Source organism: Papilio xuthus, unplaced genomic scaffold, assembly GCF_000836235.2.
Source record: "Papilio xuthus unplaced genomic scaffold, Pxut_1.1 DF827777.1, whole genome shotgun sequence".
NCBI lineage: Eukaryota > Metazoa > Arthropoda > Insecta > Lepidoptera > Papilionidae > Papilio > Papilio xuthus.
In genome coordinates, this window is record NW_013530872.1 from 5,762,838 (window position 1) to 5,782,487 (window position 19,650).

General features: G+C 32.8%; 1 protein-coding gene and 1 non-coding gene across 2 annotated transcripts in view; one reads left to right on the forward strand and one right to left on the reverse strand.

Moving 5' to 3' along the window:
* The first annotated feature begins 1,210 nt into the window (after nt 1-1,210).
* The window catches only part of LOC106115899 (matrix metalloproteinase-14), a 126,452-nt gene continuing 108,012 nt past the window's right edge, over nt 1,211-19,650 (forward strand). Inside the window, exons 1-2 of the mRNA XM_013309540.1 lie at nt 1,211-1,545; nt 3,772-4,581. Of these exons, the coding sequence (XP_013164994.1) occupies nt 4,114-4,581 (468 nt within the window). The 5' untranslated portion in view covers nt 1,211-1,545; nt 3,772-4,113. The remainder of the gene's footprint in view (nt 1,546-3,771; nt 4,582-19,650) is intronic.
* TRNAK-CUU (transfer RNA lysine (anticodon CUU)) lies at nt 7,631-7,703 on the reverse strand. Its single transcript has one exon. It is a non-coding gene; the product is annotated as a tRNA-Lys (tRNA).

Below are 19,650 nucleotides of genomic sequence, written 5' to 3' on the forward strand. Positions count from 1 at the left end.
TTTCAAGACTGTAAGCGAACGGATACCAGGATTTATTCCAATAGAATCAAATAAAACAAATACATTAATCGATTTGTTTATTGTGTGTAAAGCTGTAGCTGAATAAGTCTTATTTGTACTGTATATACATAATATACTGTATATAAATATGTATTTATACATAAGCTGGCTAATAGAAATATCTACATAATATTAAATAGTTCCTTTTCATCCTACTTTTTTCAATTGACAAAAACAGTACTGTTTTCTCTGGTTATAGAAAAGAATATTATACAGTTGAGTTATAACTCAAAGTGTGTAAGCAACTCTAAAGTATTGATTACCAAAATGTAAGCATAATTTAAAACATTATTTAAGTACGTGACTTTAGACTAGAATCTTTATTTGTTAATTTTTGCAATTAACACGTGTGACATTCTTATAAAAATAATTAGTTATCACGAACTTGTTACGTTGACAAGATGATCAGCGTTTCGTAAATATAGAAACACTTCTACTGCCCTTCATACATATCACATGAATACATATTCCGTTTCAATTATTTTTTTAAATCAGTAAAGAAAATATATAGTCAAATACATCTATGGCCATTTTCCTTTAACTTGTTTTCCGAAAGGTAAAGTAATCCGTTTCCTGAAGCACTTGCTAACTCCCAACTAAATTACGAAAATACGCCGAGTTAAACCCAAAACTCAATTCGATACTAGAAGTCTAGACAGTGCACCAGGGAATTCTTGATCGACTATTATACATATTCGTTTTGTGCAAACGAACTGGTCTCCACCCCAACTTTGTTTACATTCACTTCCTTTCTATAATAAAAATCAGTCTCTTAAACGAATGCGTTCAGTAGAAAGGATGCTCTTCATTCCAATGTAATGTGTAGAGCCCATTTACTACAGACCCTTTGTTTACATAAGATTTCAATAGCCGTTAATTGTATTTCCAAACATATTACAGACTAATAAGTTTCCCCTCCAACAAAGACTATACAGAAGCCTCTATGCACTAAACAAAGACTACGACTAAAGCAAAAGAAATTTTAATCAAACGAAATTGTACGCACTTCATTGTGTCGACAATAACCCACAAAGCGCACGCACATATTTAGAAGCTGGTACAGTAGACGCACGCACGCACACACGTAGCATATGCACTAAAGTTCACTGCTGTAGTCGGTTCCGTTCACCCGAAGTTTAGTGTTGAGTCGCGCGGGTTCGCGGACGACGCGTGTTCGTCCCGCTCACGGACGTTATTATCGTCTTACGAAACGTTTGGACTGAATCCCAACCGGCCAATAAATACTATAAAAATTTATTAAATACATCTATTTTATAAATTAAATTCTCGGATAATAAATATTAAACTATATTTTATATCGAAGTTACGTGTTACAGTGTGTCTGAAAAGTTGATTAGAGCAGTGCTTTCAGTGTCTGTACTTCTCTGTTGTGTTGGATGAAAGGGAAAGTAAGATTCGCCAGTGTAAAGCTTTGTTTTGTTTTCGTGGGTTTCTCTGTTACAAAGTAGAGCGAATTAACTAAATGTAAGTATTAATTTGAACATAACTTTATTTAAAAAAAAACATTTACATAAATATTTTTTCGCATGCATAACTTATTAGCGTAAATAATAATGACAAAAGTAATTGCAAAAAATATTGTTTTAATGAAAAATACAATACTTTTGAAAGAAATACATAGAAATTTTATATTGTAATGCGGTTGAAATGTTTATGATAGTTAATACGTGAGTATTTGAGATTAAATAAGGGAATAAAAATAACACTTCTGTGTAAGCACACGTTGAAGTTTTAGAATTTATGTGTTGATTTATTTGTAGATCTCTGTTGGTCATGTGGTGTGTATATTGCTACTCTGCTCATTTATAAATAGTCACACTTAGTCCACACTTGTTCTTAACTTGCGCCATGCTTTATCCTACTCGCAGTATTGACTGCCAGTCCTTAAAAATTAGGACTTCGAACTCAGTTTAAATTACACTTCTTTTTAAATATAACAGTAAATACATTTATTATTAAGTTATTTTAAAGTATAAACAGGTATTACGTACTTATTTAAATAAAATTAAATAGGCTATACTAAGTAAGAGATAATCTTTTCACTTCATACAAGAATTTATCGTATCTATAAAGGTCAGGGCTAAGATTCTTAGCTAGACTTAGTAAACTTAACTGTACACACTATATTTTTTAATGATTCTATTTTCTATGACATTAAAAACCTAAGTTTAATTAAAAGTAGGTTTAGTATTAATATGATTAACAGTGGGTTTCTGAGACTTAAAACTCAGACACATTTTAACATCGCCGTCATCTTTGACAAAACAGTGATAACTATATGTTTTAAATACAGATTTTGGTTTGAAAAACCCACGGCAATAGGCGTAAGATTGTTCGGCTTAACATTAATTACTTGCAAAAAAAAAGAAAACACAAACTTTTGAACGACTTTATTAAATTGTAATGATCACATGAACTAATAAATTCATTTAATGAACAATGTTTATTTTTTATCGTGTAATCTAATTAATATAGTAATAATGTTTGCGCAAACAGATTATTTTTAATTAAGATTATATGAAACTTTGTAAGTTTCATTAATTTACTCAAAGTTATTTTTTTAATTATTTTTCCTTATAATCACTTAATTTAATATTTCTCATACTATTTAAATATTGAAACATTTTTAACTTAAGATATAGGACAGACAATCTTCTTTACTAATTCTAATCTAATCCAGATTCCGTCACGAAACATTGCGTGATTAAAGATAATTTAAATTTTATTCTTTTATTATTAAAATAGCTGTCGCCCGCGACTCTATCCGCGTGCAATGATAAATAAACTTAATTAGTACCTAGCAATTATTCGAAATTTTCTCACCTTTTAAACCTTTCCTATACCTTCAAGAACATTTCAAGACCAAGGTAAGATAAATCCGCCTTTCTCGAGTTTTAGCGAGACTAACGAACAGCAATAGTTTTTTAATATATAGATAGATAGATTTTACGGGATAGAGAGTAACTACGGTTATTCCCGTTGTATACTTAAAACTCATTGTTTTAGTTATACAAAGGGAATAATAGATCCCTAAACAGTGGTCTCACAATTTCTCAAAAGTCTTAGTAAATATTTCATCCATTATTTCTAATATTCATATATATATAATATTAATTTATTGCCTTAATTATGAAATAAGGAAGTAAAAGTAATTGAATAGTATTTCTAATAACCGTGCAGTGGAAATGTATCTTACGTGACTATAGTACAAAGTAAGATTAATGTGAACGGCCCGTGTTATCATGAGGACATAATTTAATACTCACTCCTACAATCACTATTCTAGACGTTGATATCAATTATTTTGTTTGTATTGATTCTGTTATATGTCAGGTTTTTACAGACTATATCAAATAAATATGTTTATTCCATGATTCAAATAACGATAAAAGGTAATAAAGTTTGCTAATTTACTTACATATACAAGACTACAAAAATCGCGATTCAACGCGAGCAACAAATAAAAACATCTTAATAAAAAATAAGCTAGAATCAATTCAAATATCTTAGTTATTATCTTTTACTTCAACAATTAACACATAAGTAATAATTTGTATGCGGAAGTCGAGAAAAGTAGGTCGACTACCGGTATGCCATAAACCTGAGAAACTTGCCGTACTGGAAACAGTATCGGCTTTGTTTCATTCCTTATCTGAAGCATTAATCAAACATTATCATTTTTTGTTGCAGAAAATCGCTTCAATATCTTGTGTATACAAGAATATTATAAGTGTTGAACAAACAGGCTTGCCACCCACGTAACTCGATAACGCAGCATCCCGTCCGCAGAGAAATTAATCTGGCACACGGTAACAGGAAGCATGCCGATAACGTGGTGGTTGCTATAGCCGCATCTGCTACGGCGCCGATCCAGCTCGCACGCTGCTCTAATATGCTAAGATGACCACTTCCTTTGGCCAGCGAGTGACCTCGTAAAACTACGATTTAAACCCGCATCTTAGATATGTAGTTAGTTACCACACCGAACGATCAATTGGAGTAATAATTCCACCAAAGTTTAACAACGATAAAATGGAGGCCATTTATACAAAGCCAAATTGCGTCTCAAAGAGGAATGCACAATTATATTTAGGAAATATAAGTAAAGAAATATCTAACGATATGTATAAATGTGAAATAAATACGACTGAAATAAATAAATGTAGATTACGAAAAGAAAGATGCGAATTACAGAACGAATACGAAAATCGATATCCTTTTTCGAATCGTGGATTGCGTAATGAAGAAAGTGTACCAGGGAATGAATCGATTATCAGAAAGAGGGTATGGACCGTACATGGTGATGCAAGCCGGGCCGGGAATTCTAAAATGAAACTCGTACATAGTTCGAGGCATTGGACTGCGTCGTTTGGGAGGACAATAAGTGGTCAAGTGCGCGTTACTGCTCTTTTGGGATTGTTGTTGTTGTTGCTGGCGGCAAGCAGCGCGGCGCCTGCCCGATCCCGATCTGCCAGGAGTGCCTACCACTCGAAATCTGTGGTAAGTGTCTTTTATGTTCTGTGTTCTATTTTTATTGAGTACAAAAGTAATGTAATCATTATTATTTACTGTATGTCATCTATTCATAGTACTTTCAATAAAATGTTTAACATTTACATAATCAATAAGTTAGATATGGTAATCTCATAAAATTTATACACATTAGACGGACAAGGCTAAATCAAAACATAGTAAAATTTATTCTATTAACAATATTAGTAGCAGTAGGTGCAATGAAAGTATACTGGATGTGTCATACAGTGTGGTGTCGCGGCTGGAATATTAAGTAGACGACGTCCCTTGTCGCCGTCGAAACTTCAGCCTCGCTTGTCCCTTGCCGGAAACAGACACCGTATTTGACGGCATTGTCTAGTTTATCTGGAGCTTTACATTGTTCTGAGTTTTTTCTTATATTTGAATACGTTAAAAAACTCATAAGAACGTTAAAACGTTGTATAGCGGGAGGTAGCTCTAGTATCTAACCTGAATTTAAAAGTCTTTTATTTTATAGATTTTGTAAAAGCAATATACCAAGTAATTTTACGTCTTCAGATATTATTTATATACGTTTGACTTCATTGTGGGTATATTTCATCCTTATTTATGATAAGCGAGACTTTAATAGCTGATGGTAGTCTACACTGCCTATGTTTACAATCAACGGTTGTAATTCACTATTCAATAGCTCTCTTTATCTTGGACTCGTTTGATTACTCCTAAAACGAGACCCCTATCGACCGGTGAGGGATTATTGGACTTTTTAAAGCGTATTTCCGAAATGCAAGTAATATGGGACACAAAGCCGGCGTGTCGTATTAGATTACTGGCAGTGACAGATGGACAGACGGTTGGCGAGGAGATTAATGGGCTAAGTGACGAGTGGGAGGCGTTCCATCCACCGTCCTCTAACATTCCATGAGACGGGAAGACATTTATGTCCATTCATTTCGTGGACAATTCGTAACTGTGAAAAATCAGACAAATTTCGGAAAGTGGATTTTTTGCGTTCTTCGTGAAATTGAATCCCTTATACGATCCATTTAATGTTATAAATTAACTTTGCGGATTCACTGTATATTTTGGGAAGGAATTTAGTGAGCTGGTATTGTTTCTTTCAGTGACGAACCTTAAAGAAAATGTTCTAGTTTTCAGTTTCTTTATATTAATGATAATTTTTTAAGTTTTTATTAGATAATTTGTTAATATTTGAAGATATTGTGATAGGTGTGAATCGTATTGAATCTGAGTGTATAGGCAAATTTAATGACAGTGTTAAACACGCGACTGCGGCTGCGTGGCGCTCGCTTCCTGCGCAACTAGGTCGTGTTTATGTTGTACTTATGTATGAATGATAACTGGACCAACGCCACGTTACGTGTATTCGGCACTCCAACATTAAATAAACATTTAAAACGATTACTAATAATAGATTAATTTTACCACTATGATAATTTTGATGGATAAATTAAAGTTAACGGGGTAAGACATCAAACACTTTAAAATTAAAAGGTACAATTTTTAGTTTTTTTTGACACTGGCAGAGTGTGATTATTTATTATAATAGCTATTAAAAATAAATGATAAAGGTTGTCAAAAATTATAAATTTACTACAAAAGAGAATGCGACATTAGAAGAGATAAAGTAATACCGGGTTGGTCTTATCTACACCGTCAATCCTTTCCGTATGTTTCTTATCTAAGTCAAGTGGTACATTATCAGGGATGTTATAAAAAGAGGCTCTGTCTATAAATACGGACTGTGTAACTGAGATAGGGCTAAGATACAAGGCTCACTCAGGTGTAAGTTTAAAAGTATCTTTAGCACTGCCAGTATTTACAAGATGTGTAGGAGGACTTGACTATAGATTTATCCGTTCTGAATACTTTTCTATATTGTGTTTGTATCTGATATAAATAGCAGTACGTTCTTGCTTTTGTTGGTAGCTTTTGGAATTCATGTCCTTGTAGATTCTTTAAACCTGTCTTGTTTCAATAATTTCTTAGATAGTTAAATAATTTTTTGAGGTACAATTTGATTGATGAGCGTAAAAATATCAGACATTCCTTCAAGTTGCGATATCGAAGGATGAATAGCTAACTACAATCGGCATTTTGTAATATTGTTATTATATTTCAGTACTCAAGTCTACTAATTAAAAGTGTATTTGTCCTGCTTAATTTAATATTATTATTGCTACTATTACAAAACTATTAGCAGTTTTTTTAACGTTCTTGATACCAGCGTTTTAGTTAACCAACTTTATGAATACAATAAGCGTTCAGAGCACACATCTGTGCCGGTCATTGTCGGTTCGAAAAATGCTAATTTTGAACGGACGCCAACAGTTGCTTCATTCGACAGCATATCAGTGAAATATATACCTTCTCAACTTGTGATTAAGTCGAAATTACAATGTCATAATAACGTGCTACCTGTTAAAAAGCTCATTATTTTGTTCTAAAGCAATATGTTATCACAGGAACTATAAACAAATGTGCATTAAAACCGTAAAAGTTTCACTAAGAGAATGTGAATATTAACAATGTAAATTTTTAGGGCTATTGAATTTTTCCTTAATACAATGGTGATGTAATTTAAAGATAAGATATATATATATACATATAACGTACGTAAGAATGATTCTATGAACTGCAAACTAATAAAACTTTGCACATAAAAGTAAATATTGTTTAAGTGATGTAATACACTTGTTCAATTCTAGTGAATATTTTTATTTGGAAAGATAAACGTTATCAGTCAAGTATATAAAGTGTGGTCATTTTTATTCACCTGTTAGATTTTTAAATTATAAAAAAACAAGATGATAGTTTATACTTTTATTATTAAATCTTTTTAATATCTTTGACTTGTAATTTAAAAATTACCAATAAATGTTGTATTGTATGAAAAACCGTATTTGTTTAATATATTAATTTATAGTATAAAATATGTTTTTTTTTGATACGACAGACAATTATTAATTATTGCCAATACTAATATTATATATTATTAAAAATATTACTGTTTATGAAAATCAAAAATTATATTCGCCCAACGTGGGGCTCGAACCCACGACCCTGAGATTAAGAGTCTCATGCTCTACCGACTGAGCTAGCCGGGCTTTTAGCAGTAGCTTGAAAATCTTTACTCGTTGTCCCGTGGGAGTCGTAGTACAAAAGCTTTTCTTATTTTATGTTTGTGGCAGTCTTTCACAACAAACGTAACTAGCGGACACTTACGTTGTTTCTTCAAAATCCCTCGAGACTTTCCAAAAATATCGTTCTGTGTTTCACGTTTTTGTTACTTTTGGGAATTTTATTTACTGTTTCTGCCCATATTATTCGTGAACTACACTTGTTATTTTGACATTTTATCGTTCTTTTTATTCTCTTGTTTTTTTTAAAAATCATATTTTGATTTTTTATTTATTTCTCGGTTATCCTGTGATTTTTTGTTTCAACGATGTTATATAATCATAACATTACATGGCGGTAATTATTTGCGCGGTGGGGTCGAAAATTGTTCTCGCAATGAAATTAGTGGGTCGGCGTCATTGACCTAAATTATCATCGTCATGCCTATCAGTGCTCCGCCTACTCCTATAGATGTCGCTTTGATCTCCCTACACGATGTTCTGTCTCCATTATTAACGTATACGGATATATCTTTTTTCTCTTTTTATTGGTGGGATATATCGAAAGGAATAACTGCTTCAAGTTTGCGGAAATAGTTTTCTACTTCTCCAGGGACTAATACAAAAGCTATGTTCCTAATTTAAAAATAAAGCTTTCATAGCCAGGGTTGCAGGGAGTATTCAGTATTTTTTTAAGAATTTGTTTTAATCTATTCAAATTAGGTAACTAAAAATATAATACTTATGTACACAAATGTACACAAATACAATTATTTTGTTCCTACTTGTGGAAGTTTCTTTAATGTCACTTTAATCACTTTAAATCACTATTTTTAAATATATCGTAGTGCAAACTAGAGTCAAAACTCAAACTTTATAGTATCTCTTACAAACGTCCCAGGATCGTATTTTAAAATGACAGTATGATTTATTAATTTTTCATTCCCAAATCGAGCATTGACCACCGTAATAAACATTTTTTTCAACTACATGACATTTTAACATTTAACTAACCCCAAAAGTAGCGCCATAATTAATGTAAGTCCGACCATAACTGTAGATTGCAGACGACGATAACGCGCTTATCCATACGATTCCATGAAATTTACACTCCACTTTATACACTCATACTTGCGTGCTAGCGTCAATATTCCTTTGTTGATAATGAGCTTCGCTAAATGAGAAAATGTACATTTTTTATTTAATTCTTGATGTCATGATCAACAAGGAGTTCATATATCTAACTACTCCATGATAATAATAGACGCCACATTTTAAAATGAAACATCCTATGTATTTACAGCTCTAAACTCTTACATACATAATAATTTAGCTTACTTTTGATAATATGTTACAAAGGATGTTTTATATTTAAATACAGACGAGTCTCACCAGAACAGTCATTTGATTTAATCTGTGTTTATCAATGTACTCATCGTACTGTTTTAAAAACTAGATAAAATTGGAAATAACCAAGTTTAAAGTCACAGCTCTTAACCAAGACCATGAAAACATAACAATGTGAAACAATTTTTATTGCATTTAGTTAATTCGGTGGGCAGACAGCGTTGGGTCGTGGTATGGCCGGACCGGAAACCGTCTTGTGGTATAAATATAGAACTGCAGACAGAGATGCAGTTAACGGCATATTGTATGCATGACTCTGTCCCATTTTAACCCAAATTATTTTAGGACTGAAAATCTTAACGACTTTAAATGCACGTAAAAGTTCTAAAGAGAATTTGGCTGTCTGTGATACATTGACATGTAGGATGCTGGGTATTTCAAAAATTTAGAAGACTGTGCTTTTTTAACATTAACGTTTCTGGGTTGTTAGTTTATAATCTGTACAATTGTTTGGTTACCTAGTGTAACCAGTATTAAATGACAAAAGCAAAAGAAAAATACATAAGCAATAGAAACACGTACAACATGTCAATCAACTAAATACAAAAATAGGAACTAATTTAAGGCGTGCACAAGGACAATGTAACAAAAGACTTGAATTTATAATCAAATAAGATACGATCTACGTTAATATAAGTAAATTGCTTAAGCATGAAGAAGTGAGAAAGAAGGTTGACAATTTTGAAGTAGTAACTTAAAGAATTGTTAGTTAACGCCCTTGACGAATAACACCTTCGAAATAAGAGTCAAACTGGAGACATTATCTGGCTATAAGTGGTGGATGTGCCTTATGAAATCTCCTGTCTTGTTTTGTTTGCTTTTATTTTTATCCCACAATACACTATATCTAGGTAATCAATATTCACCAGTGACAGTACAATGGTCGCACGTGAGGCCCGGACAACATTCGGTCCGATGTTCCGGTGACTCATGTATCGTATCCGTTCGGGGTAACATAAGTGGTTGGTAATCACCTTTATGACGATGTAACAGTTTCTTCGAGATTTTTATCTGTTGATTCCAAATTAAGCTAGCTTCTTCCTTCTGTTATGCAAACATATTTATTTGGATAGGGTATTTTTGGGCAATCCTGTAGTTCCTTTGGTGTAGCGGTTTATTTTTTATAAGAGATGTGGCCAAACGGGCGACGGACACACAGAGGTAATCATCGACGCCCGTGGACACCAACTGCAGGTCCGTACATGTCGGATATTCGGCAATCCCCTGTTCATTTGCTTCCTTCACCTATACAAAACCTTGCCTTATAACTCCTTCATTATAAATTCAAAAAGCACAATAGCTTTTTAAGACATGCGGGCTTCCTTACATAATCATTTGTCTTTGAATACGTGCTAAATGAGCTTGAGTGACAAGTAACGTTTGGACAATAACGAAAACATTGACGTGGGTGGTCCGGTCTGCCTTTAAATCTGGAGACATCGTTGTGAAATTCCGATCGTTGATAATGACTTGATGAATTAAGTATCGAATGTCTATGGCTATTAATTCTACATTGATTATTACATCCTACAAGTTTATTTATTAACAATTTACTAAAGTTACATCATTTAGTTACTATGTGAACGTAGTTTAAAAATAAACCGTCAGAACCAAGTATAGGAATACTTAGATACACGAGGTAAAATCTCATTTTTATACTATTTGTACGAGATTTTGCAATCTAACGTACATATTAACATAATTTGCAATTTAAAAAAGTAATTGTAAACGTGAAAAATGTTTCTTAAGTACGTAGTCCCTTACTGGACTGCCAAGTAAAAGCTTAAGGCTAACGAAAATAAAAAGTGCATTGACTCAACATTGCTCCTTCCAAGGCAAGTTAATTTTATACAAAACTAACTAATATAAGATTCAACACTAGAAAAAGTTAAATATTCTTTGTTAATTTTCCTTTAAACTTTAACTTTAGTAATTTTACTTAAACGTTGGTACGTAAAATTACAATAAACGTCTGCCCTCAGTTTTTTAAAGCAACGACTAAATCGCGTGTAAGTTTAATCGAAACTCATTAGTAGTTAACTAATTTAACCTCGAAATGGTCTATCTTGTCTGAATTAATTGTCCTAATTTGACTAAACCGCATACAGCATTTGCATAGATAACCTTTATTTTGATAGTATGTACTCAGATGTCGCGTTGTCATAATTAATATAAGACCAGTGTGTATTAATATTAAGTTAGAATGAAGAAGGAGGATTTAATTACTCATAAGGATTTTTGTTCTTATTAATTAAAAACATTTATTAAAAAAGAAAGGCCGGCAACGTATGTGCGGTTCCTTTGGTATTGCTGATGTCCATGGGCGTCGTTGAACACATCGGCGTTCCCGCTGCTCGTTTGACCCTTCTGTTATAAAAAAAACAGATAATTCAAGGTCATTCTTTATATTATAGGCCCATAGTTTTATCGTAATGTTTCCTCATTATTTCAAAGTCTCAAACAAAGCGTTCTACAAATGTATTATAATTTTTGTCAAATAAATCTCGACAGCTATCTTACGTCGAGAGTGAAAAGAATTTATTTTATGCAGAAACGTCCCTTTGTCACGTACCAGCATAAAAGTAACAATCACGTTGGAATTAGTCGAGTTTTTGTGACACTTTTATAAGTTTTTTGTCACAAATGTGTCGGGCATTCCGCATGCTATGTCACAGTCGTCAGGTTTCTTTCTGTACGTTGACCAACACAGTCAATGACATCACAACGATATACTGCAATCGATTATAGACTGCATCGTCATCGTAAAAAAGACTAGAACCGCATAACCAGTTTTCAAATAAATGCTCGCTCTACGTGCAGCGTTGTATCCTTGTTGTAGCCGTGCACCCTTAAAAGTGCAAACAGCATTCTCGTTAACATTCGTTTTATATGGTCAAGTTTATTTCTCGGTAGCGTTGTCTTTGAGAGAACGTATTTCATAATATTACGTTTCCTCATCAATATTTATGGTACAGATACAGAGTCAATTAAGGTCGTTGTTAGTTAGAAATTATTATAAATGCAAAACTTTAGATGGATGGATGTTTGTTTGAAGGTATCTTCGTAACGGCTCCACGGATTTTGATAAAATTTGGCACACATGTAGAACATAGTCTGGAAGAAAACACAGGCTACGTATTAAGTTGTTTTTCAATTCCGCGCGAACAGAGTCGCGGACGACAGCTAGTATAATAAAAAAAAAATTGTCAACATTTCATGACTGACTACAACTACTAGTCATCACAGGAATATTAAGGAAAACAACATAAAACAATCTATTCTTAAGATAGTTTTTTGCTTTTCGTATTAGCATTCTGTTTACTATTTCGGAGGGTGAAGGCACAATAAATTACATTCACGCACGGCCAATACAATATGACAGTGGCTTCGAAGAAAATAATCCAGTGAAGATACTTTATCTTAGTCTATGTTAGGAATGAGTTTGTCGCCGGTCGATCCACAAGACGCGGGCCTTACAAGTTATCTTTTTGTTTATGCTCCATCTTTGACGAGAGAGAAACTTAGGAATAATCTTATTAGATCTTGCGAAAATAAACTTAAGAATAAACCAAGTGCTAAATGACGAATGAATAAAACAATGACGAAAGTCAACTACGTCAGCTTTCAACAAAAATATCTCTTGTGATTACAAATATAACACAGATTATGTGAAATTAAAGTTTTAATGTGCAATTTCAAAGTTCGTTAAGTTCAATGTGGACAATTTATCGTTTGCTGATTCAAAACCATATATGTATGACTTATATACTTGCTCTAACAGTTATGGGTAACTAATGCCTATATTTAATTGATCTTTACTTTTAATTCTTGACTAGCATTCGCCCGCGATTTCGTCTACAAGGAAAAAAAATATTAGTACCCTATGTGTTCTTTCAGACTGTGTTCTATATCTATGCCAAATTTCAGCAAGATCCGTGCGACCGCTTTGAAAATACCTTTAAACAATCATCCATCCATCTAAACATGCGCATTTATAATATTAGTAAGATAAGATTAAGAATAAAATTAGTTTCGACTCTAAATTAAGTTTCAATTTACAAATAGACTTTTAGAACAAATGTAATACATTAGAAATTAACTGGTAACGTAAAAAGTCAGATGACTTTGCTAGTCGGGGGCACGAGACTAGACTTCTAAGTTCACTCGTGAGGTGGCACTTTTTGCATAATTTATATCACAAGAACCTCTGTTGATACTCTTATTAAACAAAGTCTCTACTGTTTTAATTAAGCCAACTTGTCTTAATGGATGCACTCAATGAATATGTTACTAAGTGTCGTCTTGTCCGTGTTAATTAATTACATAACTTATGCGCCGGGTCTACGACATTCGATATGTGCTTGCAACCTATTATTCTCTTTCATTATACTGTAATACGAATGACGAATAAAAGCACAAACGTGTCTATGGTATCACGCAATTGTTTTTTTATGTTTATTTACCTTACTCAAATGATTTAACTTTTAAAGGTAGCTCGGGACTTTAATCAAATAAGCCAATATTATATGTTCTTGTATTATCATATTCCATTTTTTTTAAAAGGATGAGATCATGCAAATGTCAGGTATATGCAGCGGCGTTAGTATTAAAACAAATTCATCAATATGGTCATATTGAAATTTAGCTATTAAGTTTCATAAAATCAATGTTTTTAGAAAACAAGCGTTTTAAATGCTTTTGTCTTACCATGGGTTTCCGAAAAAAAATCTCCGTTTAAAATATATTATTGTTGTTTCTGTTTTGTCGAAGATAATGACAGAGATTTTTGTCTCAGAAAGCTACGGTTAAACTAGACTTGCAACTTTGGCAGTCTGCGATGTGTAGAATATAGTGAAAACCATCGGCTAAGTTTAGATCGAGGGTGTGAGTGACTACCTGTGCCGTCTGGACTGGACTATAAATAAATGTAACGGCGGCTCTCACTCGCTAGAGGGCGTGACCCGACCAACAGCTGGTGCGTTGCGAATTACACCGATAATGTACCAGTTTGTTTTAGTTGTAAAACATTTTGATTTGGTACGATTTATTACTTTTCGCTACGAGAAACAATACAGAGTGTTCGCTACACTAAATATGTTGAGTGAAAATATAAATATATGTAAGTAAACTGGAATTTAGTAAAATCACGGCTTATGCATTTTTAATAATTTAGACTTGGTGTCAACTTTATCTTGTACATCAATTGGTTCTTGTTACAGCTGGTGTAGTATTTTGTGATTTCTGTTTGTTTGAAAATTACCTAATAAGTATAGCATAAAAAAGCTTGTGTCACTAATCACAGATCTAAACGATAAAGTCCTTCATTACATTAAGTGTACGTTACTCCAACATTAATTCCACTTAAGCAACTAAAACTACGTAACTTTAAAACTTTCATTCGAAGAAATTTACATAAACTAATTTCTTAACACAAGTGAGATTAAGTAAGGGACGACAAAGTTGCTCGCCCACTTGTAACTTTATTAACATATTAAGTTAAATTATAGTTAGTTGAACGGTTAAGCGACTAGTAGCAATAAAACATTTGTGGTTTACAACAGGTATAGTTAAGCGGTTATAGCGTAATGCTTAACCTAAGTAACTTAAGTACATCTTACTGTTTAGTGCCTTTAGGCCAAACACGTTAAATTTGACCCTTACTTATATGTACAATTTATTTTCAGTTCACCGCTTACTTTATATGCATAAGTAAAAATGCGCATAAAACAAAACACTTAAAGCAAACAATATTAAAAAATATTTCGTTTTCGGCTGCGGTTCGGAGAGCGGAACATTCGATATACCAAAGTATCCAGACGTCACTATATCATAGGATATACCATTTTTATTAAAACACAGCGGCCCGTTCCAGCTTCGCAAAGCATTTACGTATTATTTTTTTCTGATATTCCAGTATTATTCTTTCGAGTGATGACCCTAACTTAAAACAATAAATTAGCTAATAAAATAATATCGCATGCAAGACGAAATATTGAGTAGTAATACGTTCAGTAAAATATCTCTATCGATTTCCATCATCATAATTTTATAAAATAATTAAAATTAAAATTTAAAATATGTTGTATAAAAAGAAAATAAAAAATACTGTCACCCTAATGAAATAAAATGTTTGTAAAGGTCGGGATCTACCCCAAGTTCACATTAATAGAGAAACGCACCCTGCGTTTACAAACGAAGTAGACCCCAACACCCCGCCTTATTGTATATCAAAATATCGTGTTCCAAACACCCTATGGTATGCATTAACAGTTATAATATGAAAGAGAAATATTTGAACAGATCTGTCGTGCTGTTTTTGCTTCTATGATAAAGTACGTTGTTTTAATTATTTCGTAGTCAATTTTTCAAAGTATTTTTCTGTTAAAAATTCTCATACAAAAAGTTTACTATACATTGTTCTTTGTATTTTTTTAAGATCTGAAGTGTCGCACGCATAGTGGCTTAATGATTACTTTAGCACTCCCCTTAAGTATGACGTTAGTGTTTAAATGCCACTAATGCTACACGCAAAGTATACACAAAGGAAATAATATCTTACAATTTATAAGCGGTTGTCGTTCGACGCAAAGACATTAACCACACTTATTAAGTTTTGACATCAATACGGGCTCGTTATTTAACCATATCGACAGATTTACTGATCACGAGGCGTTACTGGCAACATGATACAGCAAAAAGTTAATCCCTTTTCATGTTTCAACCAATGATACATACTTTACTCTGTAGGATTGTAAACAGACATAAAGTAAACATGGTAGATTTCTGTGGAACCGAGACCAAAATAGATATTACCTAGGTAAAAGAAATGCATTATACGCACATATTTACCTTTAGCCGTTATCGTTACGCGGTTATGAAAAAGTCCTTAATACTTACAAAATTAAGTCAGTAATATGATTCGTTATGATGCTAAGTTATTGTTAAATGTTGGTTTAGCCACTTGGGAAGATAGGGAGTTAATTGATGTCCACTTCCTTATGTCAAATTAATCCTTAAAATATCCTAAAGGGATTCTTTTCTCTAAGGCATCTTAACTTTCGAAAAACATTGAAGTATCTAGAGTTAGTAGAAATAATGTAAAAATATTTTCTCGAATTGCAACAGGGGCTTTCCTTTTACCGAGTTAGCAAACATATAATTTATGACATGACTTTTTTGGACAAAGGGGTCGATAAATCAATGTTATAAAACTGGGGTGAATAATTTACAAACATCGATTTTCGTCTTTCTTATTCGATTTTAAGACATATTTTAAAGACTCCTATGATTATCTATAAAATGCATGCACGATTGCATGCGTTTTATACGTTCTAAATAGCAAGGGGATAGTACCTACATGAATAGTATTGAATAGAGGGCTCATACCATGGCGGGAAGCGCAATCGATTGACGGGGTCGTCGACACAGGAACTGACCTTTGAACGGCTCAGCTGATCGAATATTGTTTAATTTTGATAATGCGATTTGCTAAACATATTTTTTATAATTTTTTTAAATTTTCGGATGTTGATTACTGTTCAATTGATTACGCGAGCATTTGTTAAACTGTTTTCTTTTGTATGCCAATTTTTGTGACATAACATAATCTTTGTCGTATGTAAGTGCAATTAAAAGTACGTTTTTGTTAGTCTCTTTAACTTCTGTCCTTAAATCTGGTAAAAAAATAAAAAGTGCACTTAAAAATATTTCGCATTGTTTGCCAAAATTATTCAAAATGATTTGTTCAAATATCCTTGTGTACTCTCAGGTATATCATAAACGAAAAACAAACACTGCAAAATAACGGTTGTTCATATCTTCATGATATTTTTATTTCTTAAATTGTGCATTTAATTTCTGTCTTGCCAGTGTTTTGAAGTTTCTGAGTTCGTTAAATTCAACTGCCGTAATTCTTATAAAGCATATCGTTGTCTTCAAAGAAAATGTAGAGTCAATATTTTGTTGTTGTACAAATGAGTCGACTGTGGAAACCCTTACATTCGGCATAACATTCGCTTAATGAAGTATTTTATGTCGCTGACAGCGAGGAGAGGCAGTTTTATGTGGCCAATTCGTCAGCGGGAGGGGTCTACAAAACCTAACTGCTGTTTGGCTTGTGGCCAGTGATGCGTAAAATGAACTATTACCGTTCTTTTGTTGTCAATAAGTTTATTCGTCTACTTCTGTTTTAATTAGTACTTTCTTTTGTTTATCTACAATCTTATGATTTGTAGAAACTACTTATACAAATACATATTGCATTTATGTTTATGTTAAGAATTTATCTATTAGTTTAATGCTGACGTTAACCTATGAAATATTGCAGAATATATTTTACTTCTTACTAATATTATAAATATGAATGTTTAGATGGATGGTTGGATGTTTGTTACAAGAGATCTCCGAAATAGCATCGGCATAGATGTAGAGCATAGTCGGGAATAACACATAGGCTAATTAAGTTCGTTTTTTAATTCGCAGTCGACAGGTAGTATATTTATATTACATATTGAATTTTTATCGCAAATAAATGTATCCATTCGATAACAATTAACATGTGAACATAGAACTTATTTTACCGTAGCATATACGGTTGCTGTATTTATGATTCTATATCGAAATGTACTTGCAAAAATGAAAGCGCTTTTGTCGAATACAAATTGCAAGGGCCGCGAAATACGTAAACTGAATGAAGTGTGAATCATGTTACAAAATTACTTCAAACCTGTTTTAGTAAATGTAGGTCGTTGAAAGTTCAGTTCCATCTTGTATAATGTAGTATAATCAAATATCGTCTAAACGTACAATATATAATAATACAGACTTTAATAACATTATACGCAGAGATTTCCATCAAATAAAAATGCTTGAACGGTCTTTGTTATCCCAAAAGAATTGACACAATTCTTATTGTGATAATTGTCATCATCATCATCAGCTCACTATACGTCCCCACCAAGGGGCTCGGAGCCTACCCTAAGTTAAGGATGATTAGGCCATAGTCAACCACGCTGGCCAAGTGCGGGTTGGTTGACTTAACACATATCTTTGAATTACTTCTCAGTTATGTGCAGGTTGCATCACGATGTTTTCCTTCATCGTAAGAACGTCGGATAAATGTACATATGTAAATCGGAAATCGAAAAACACATTGGTACATGGCGGGCTTCGAACCCAGGACCTGCAGATAAGATAGATAATTGTCATGCAGATACGTTATTATTGTGCCTTAACAGCTCCTAGATCGGTTTCTAAAACCCAGAAGCATTAGTAAAAAAAGGTATTAAACTAGTAATATTGCAGTAAATCTGGTTCAGTAACCTTGAGTTTCTGAAACCAAAATCTGCGTTTAAACCATGTTATCTCTGCTTTTTTAAATAAAATGACAAGGATTCAATGGTAAGACAAGAAAGGTAGTCGTTCTATAATACTTTATTAAATATTAACATCAACAGAGGGCGCTAATGTTGTATTGTAATTTAGTTTTTCATATGCCTATCGTGTAAAACAATTTTGTCGGTCTATAAAGACAACACTAGATTATGTCAATTATTCTGAGACTTAACTAAACAAATATATATTAAAATTAAATTGACATCAAATTGATAAGCTACACCCATTTTACCAAATATACATAATGCTGTAGGAATTGTATGAAATGAGATGTTTATTAACATTGCTATGATACAGTTGCTTGTCCAATTTGCTTTTACGATCACTGTTTTATTAGGAATGTAGTTATTCTGTTATTATGCCTATTTGAAGGGAACGTCGATTAAATTATTACGATGCAACAAATGAATGATATTAAGTTAGATACAATTGTTTTATTACTTTTTCTTAAGTGTCTTAAATTACGTTTCATTGATGATATATAGGTTACAGTAATAAAATAAATAATGATTATGGTAAAATTTGTCTCTTTCAAATTAATCATAAAGTATGTTTTTATTTTCTAAAGCATTTAACCTGTAATATTTTACTATAATGTTTATAAATATACATCAACTTTTGGTAGTGTTCGCAAACTTTTGAAGGGTGTTGGGGCGATAGAGGCTTGTAGTCGCCAATCTGGTCAATACAAACTCGTCACCGGCCTCTAACTGTGGCGGTATTCCACTGTTAAAGCTCAACAATAGTGTCAATACAAGCGTTACAGCAGTGGAATTGCAAGATTATAATCATTAACCTGCTAGCATAAATAATTAATTTATTATTTCAAGGTTTCCAACCAAAACACTTATGTATATATGTTATAATTAAAATTATCAATATAAATACGTCAGTCGTGGTGCAGCAGTGTGTTGTATAGATAGGATGGGCCATTGTTTTATCAATAATAGTGATCCCAATGGTCGTGCAGTGATTGATAGTGCCCAGTGGTCCGGCAAATCAATCGGCCATTGGGACATGTCATCCTGGGTGAATGCCTTCTTTATTAGAATGACATTATGATTTAATCGATCTTCGTCATATTTTTTTACTACGATTATATTTAGTACACGACTAGTAGTAGGGGCTACGGCAA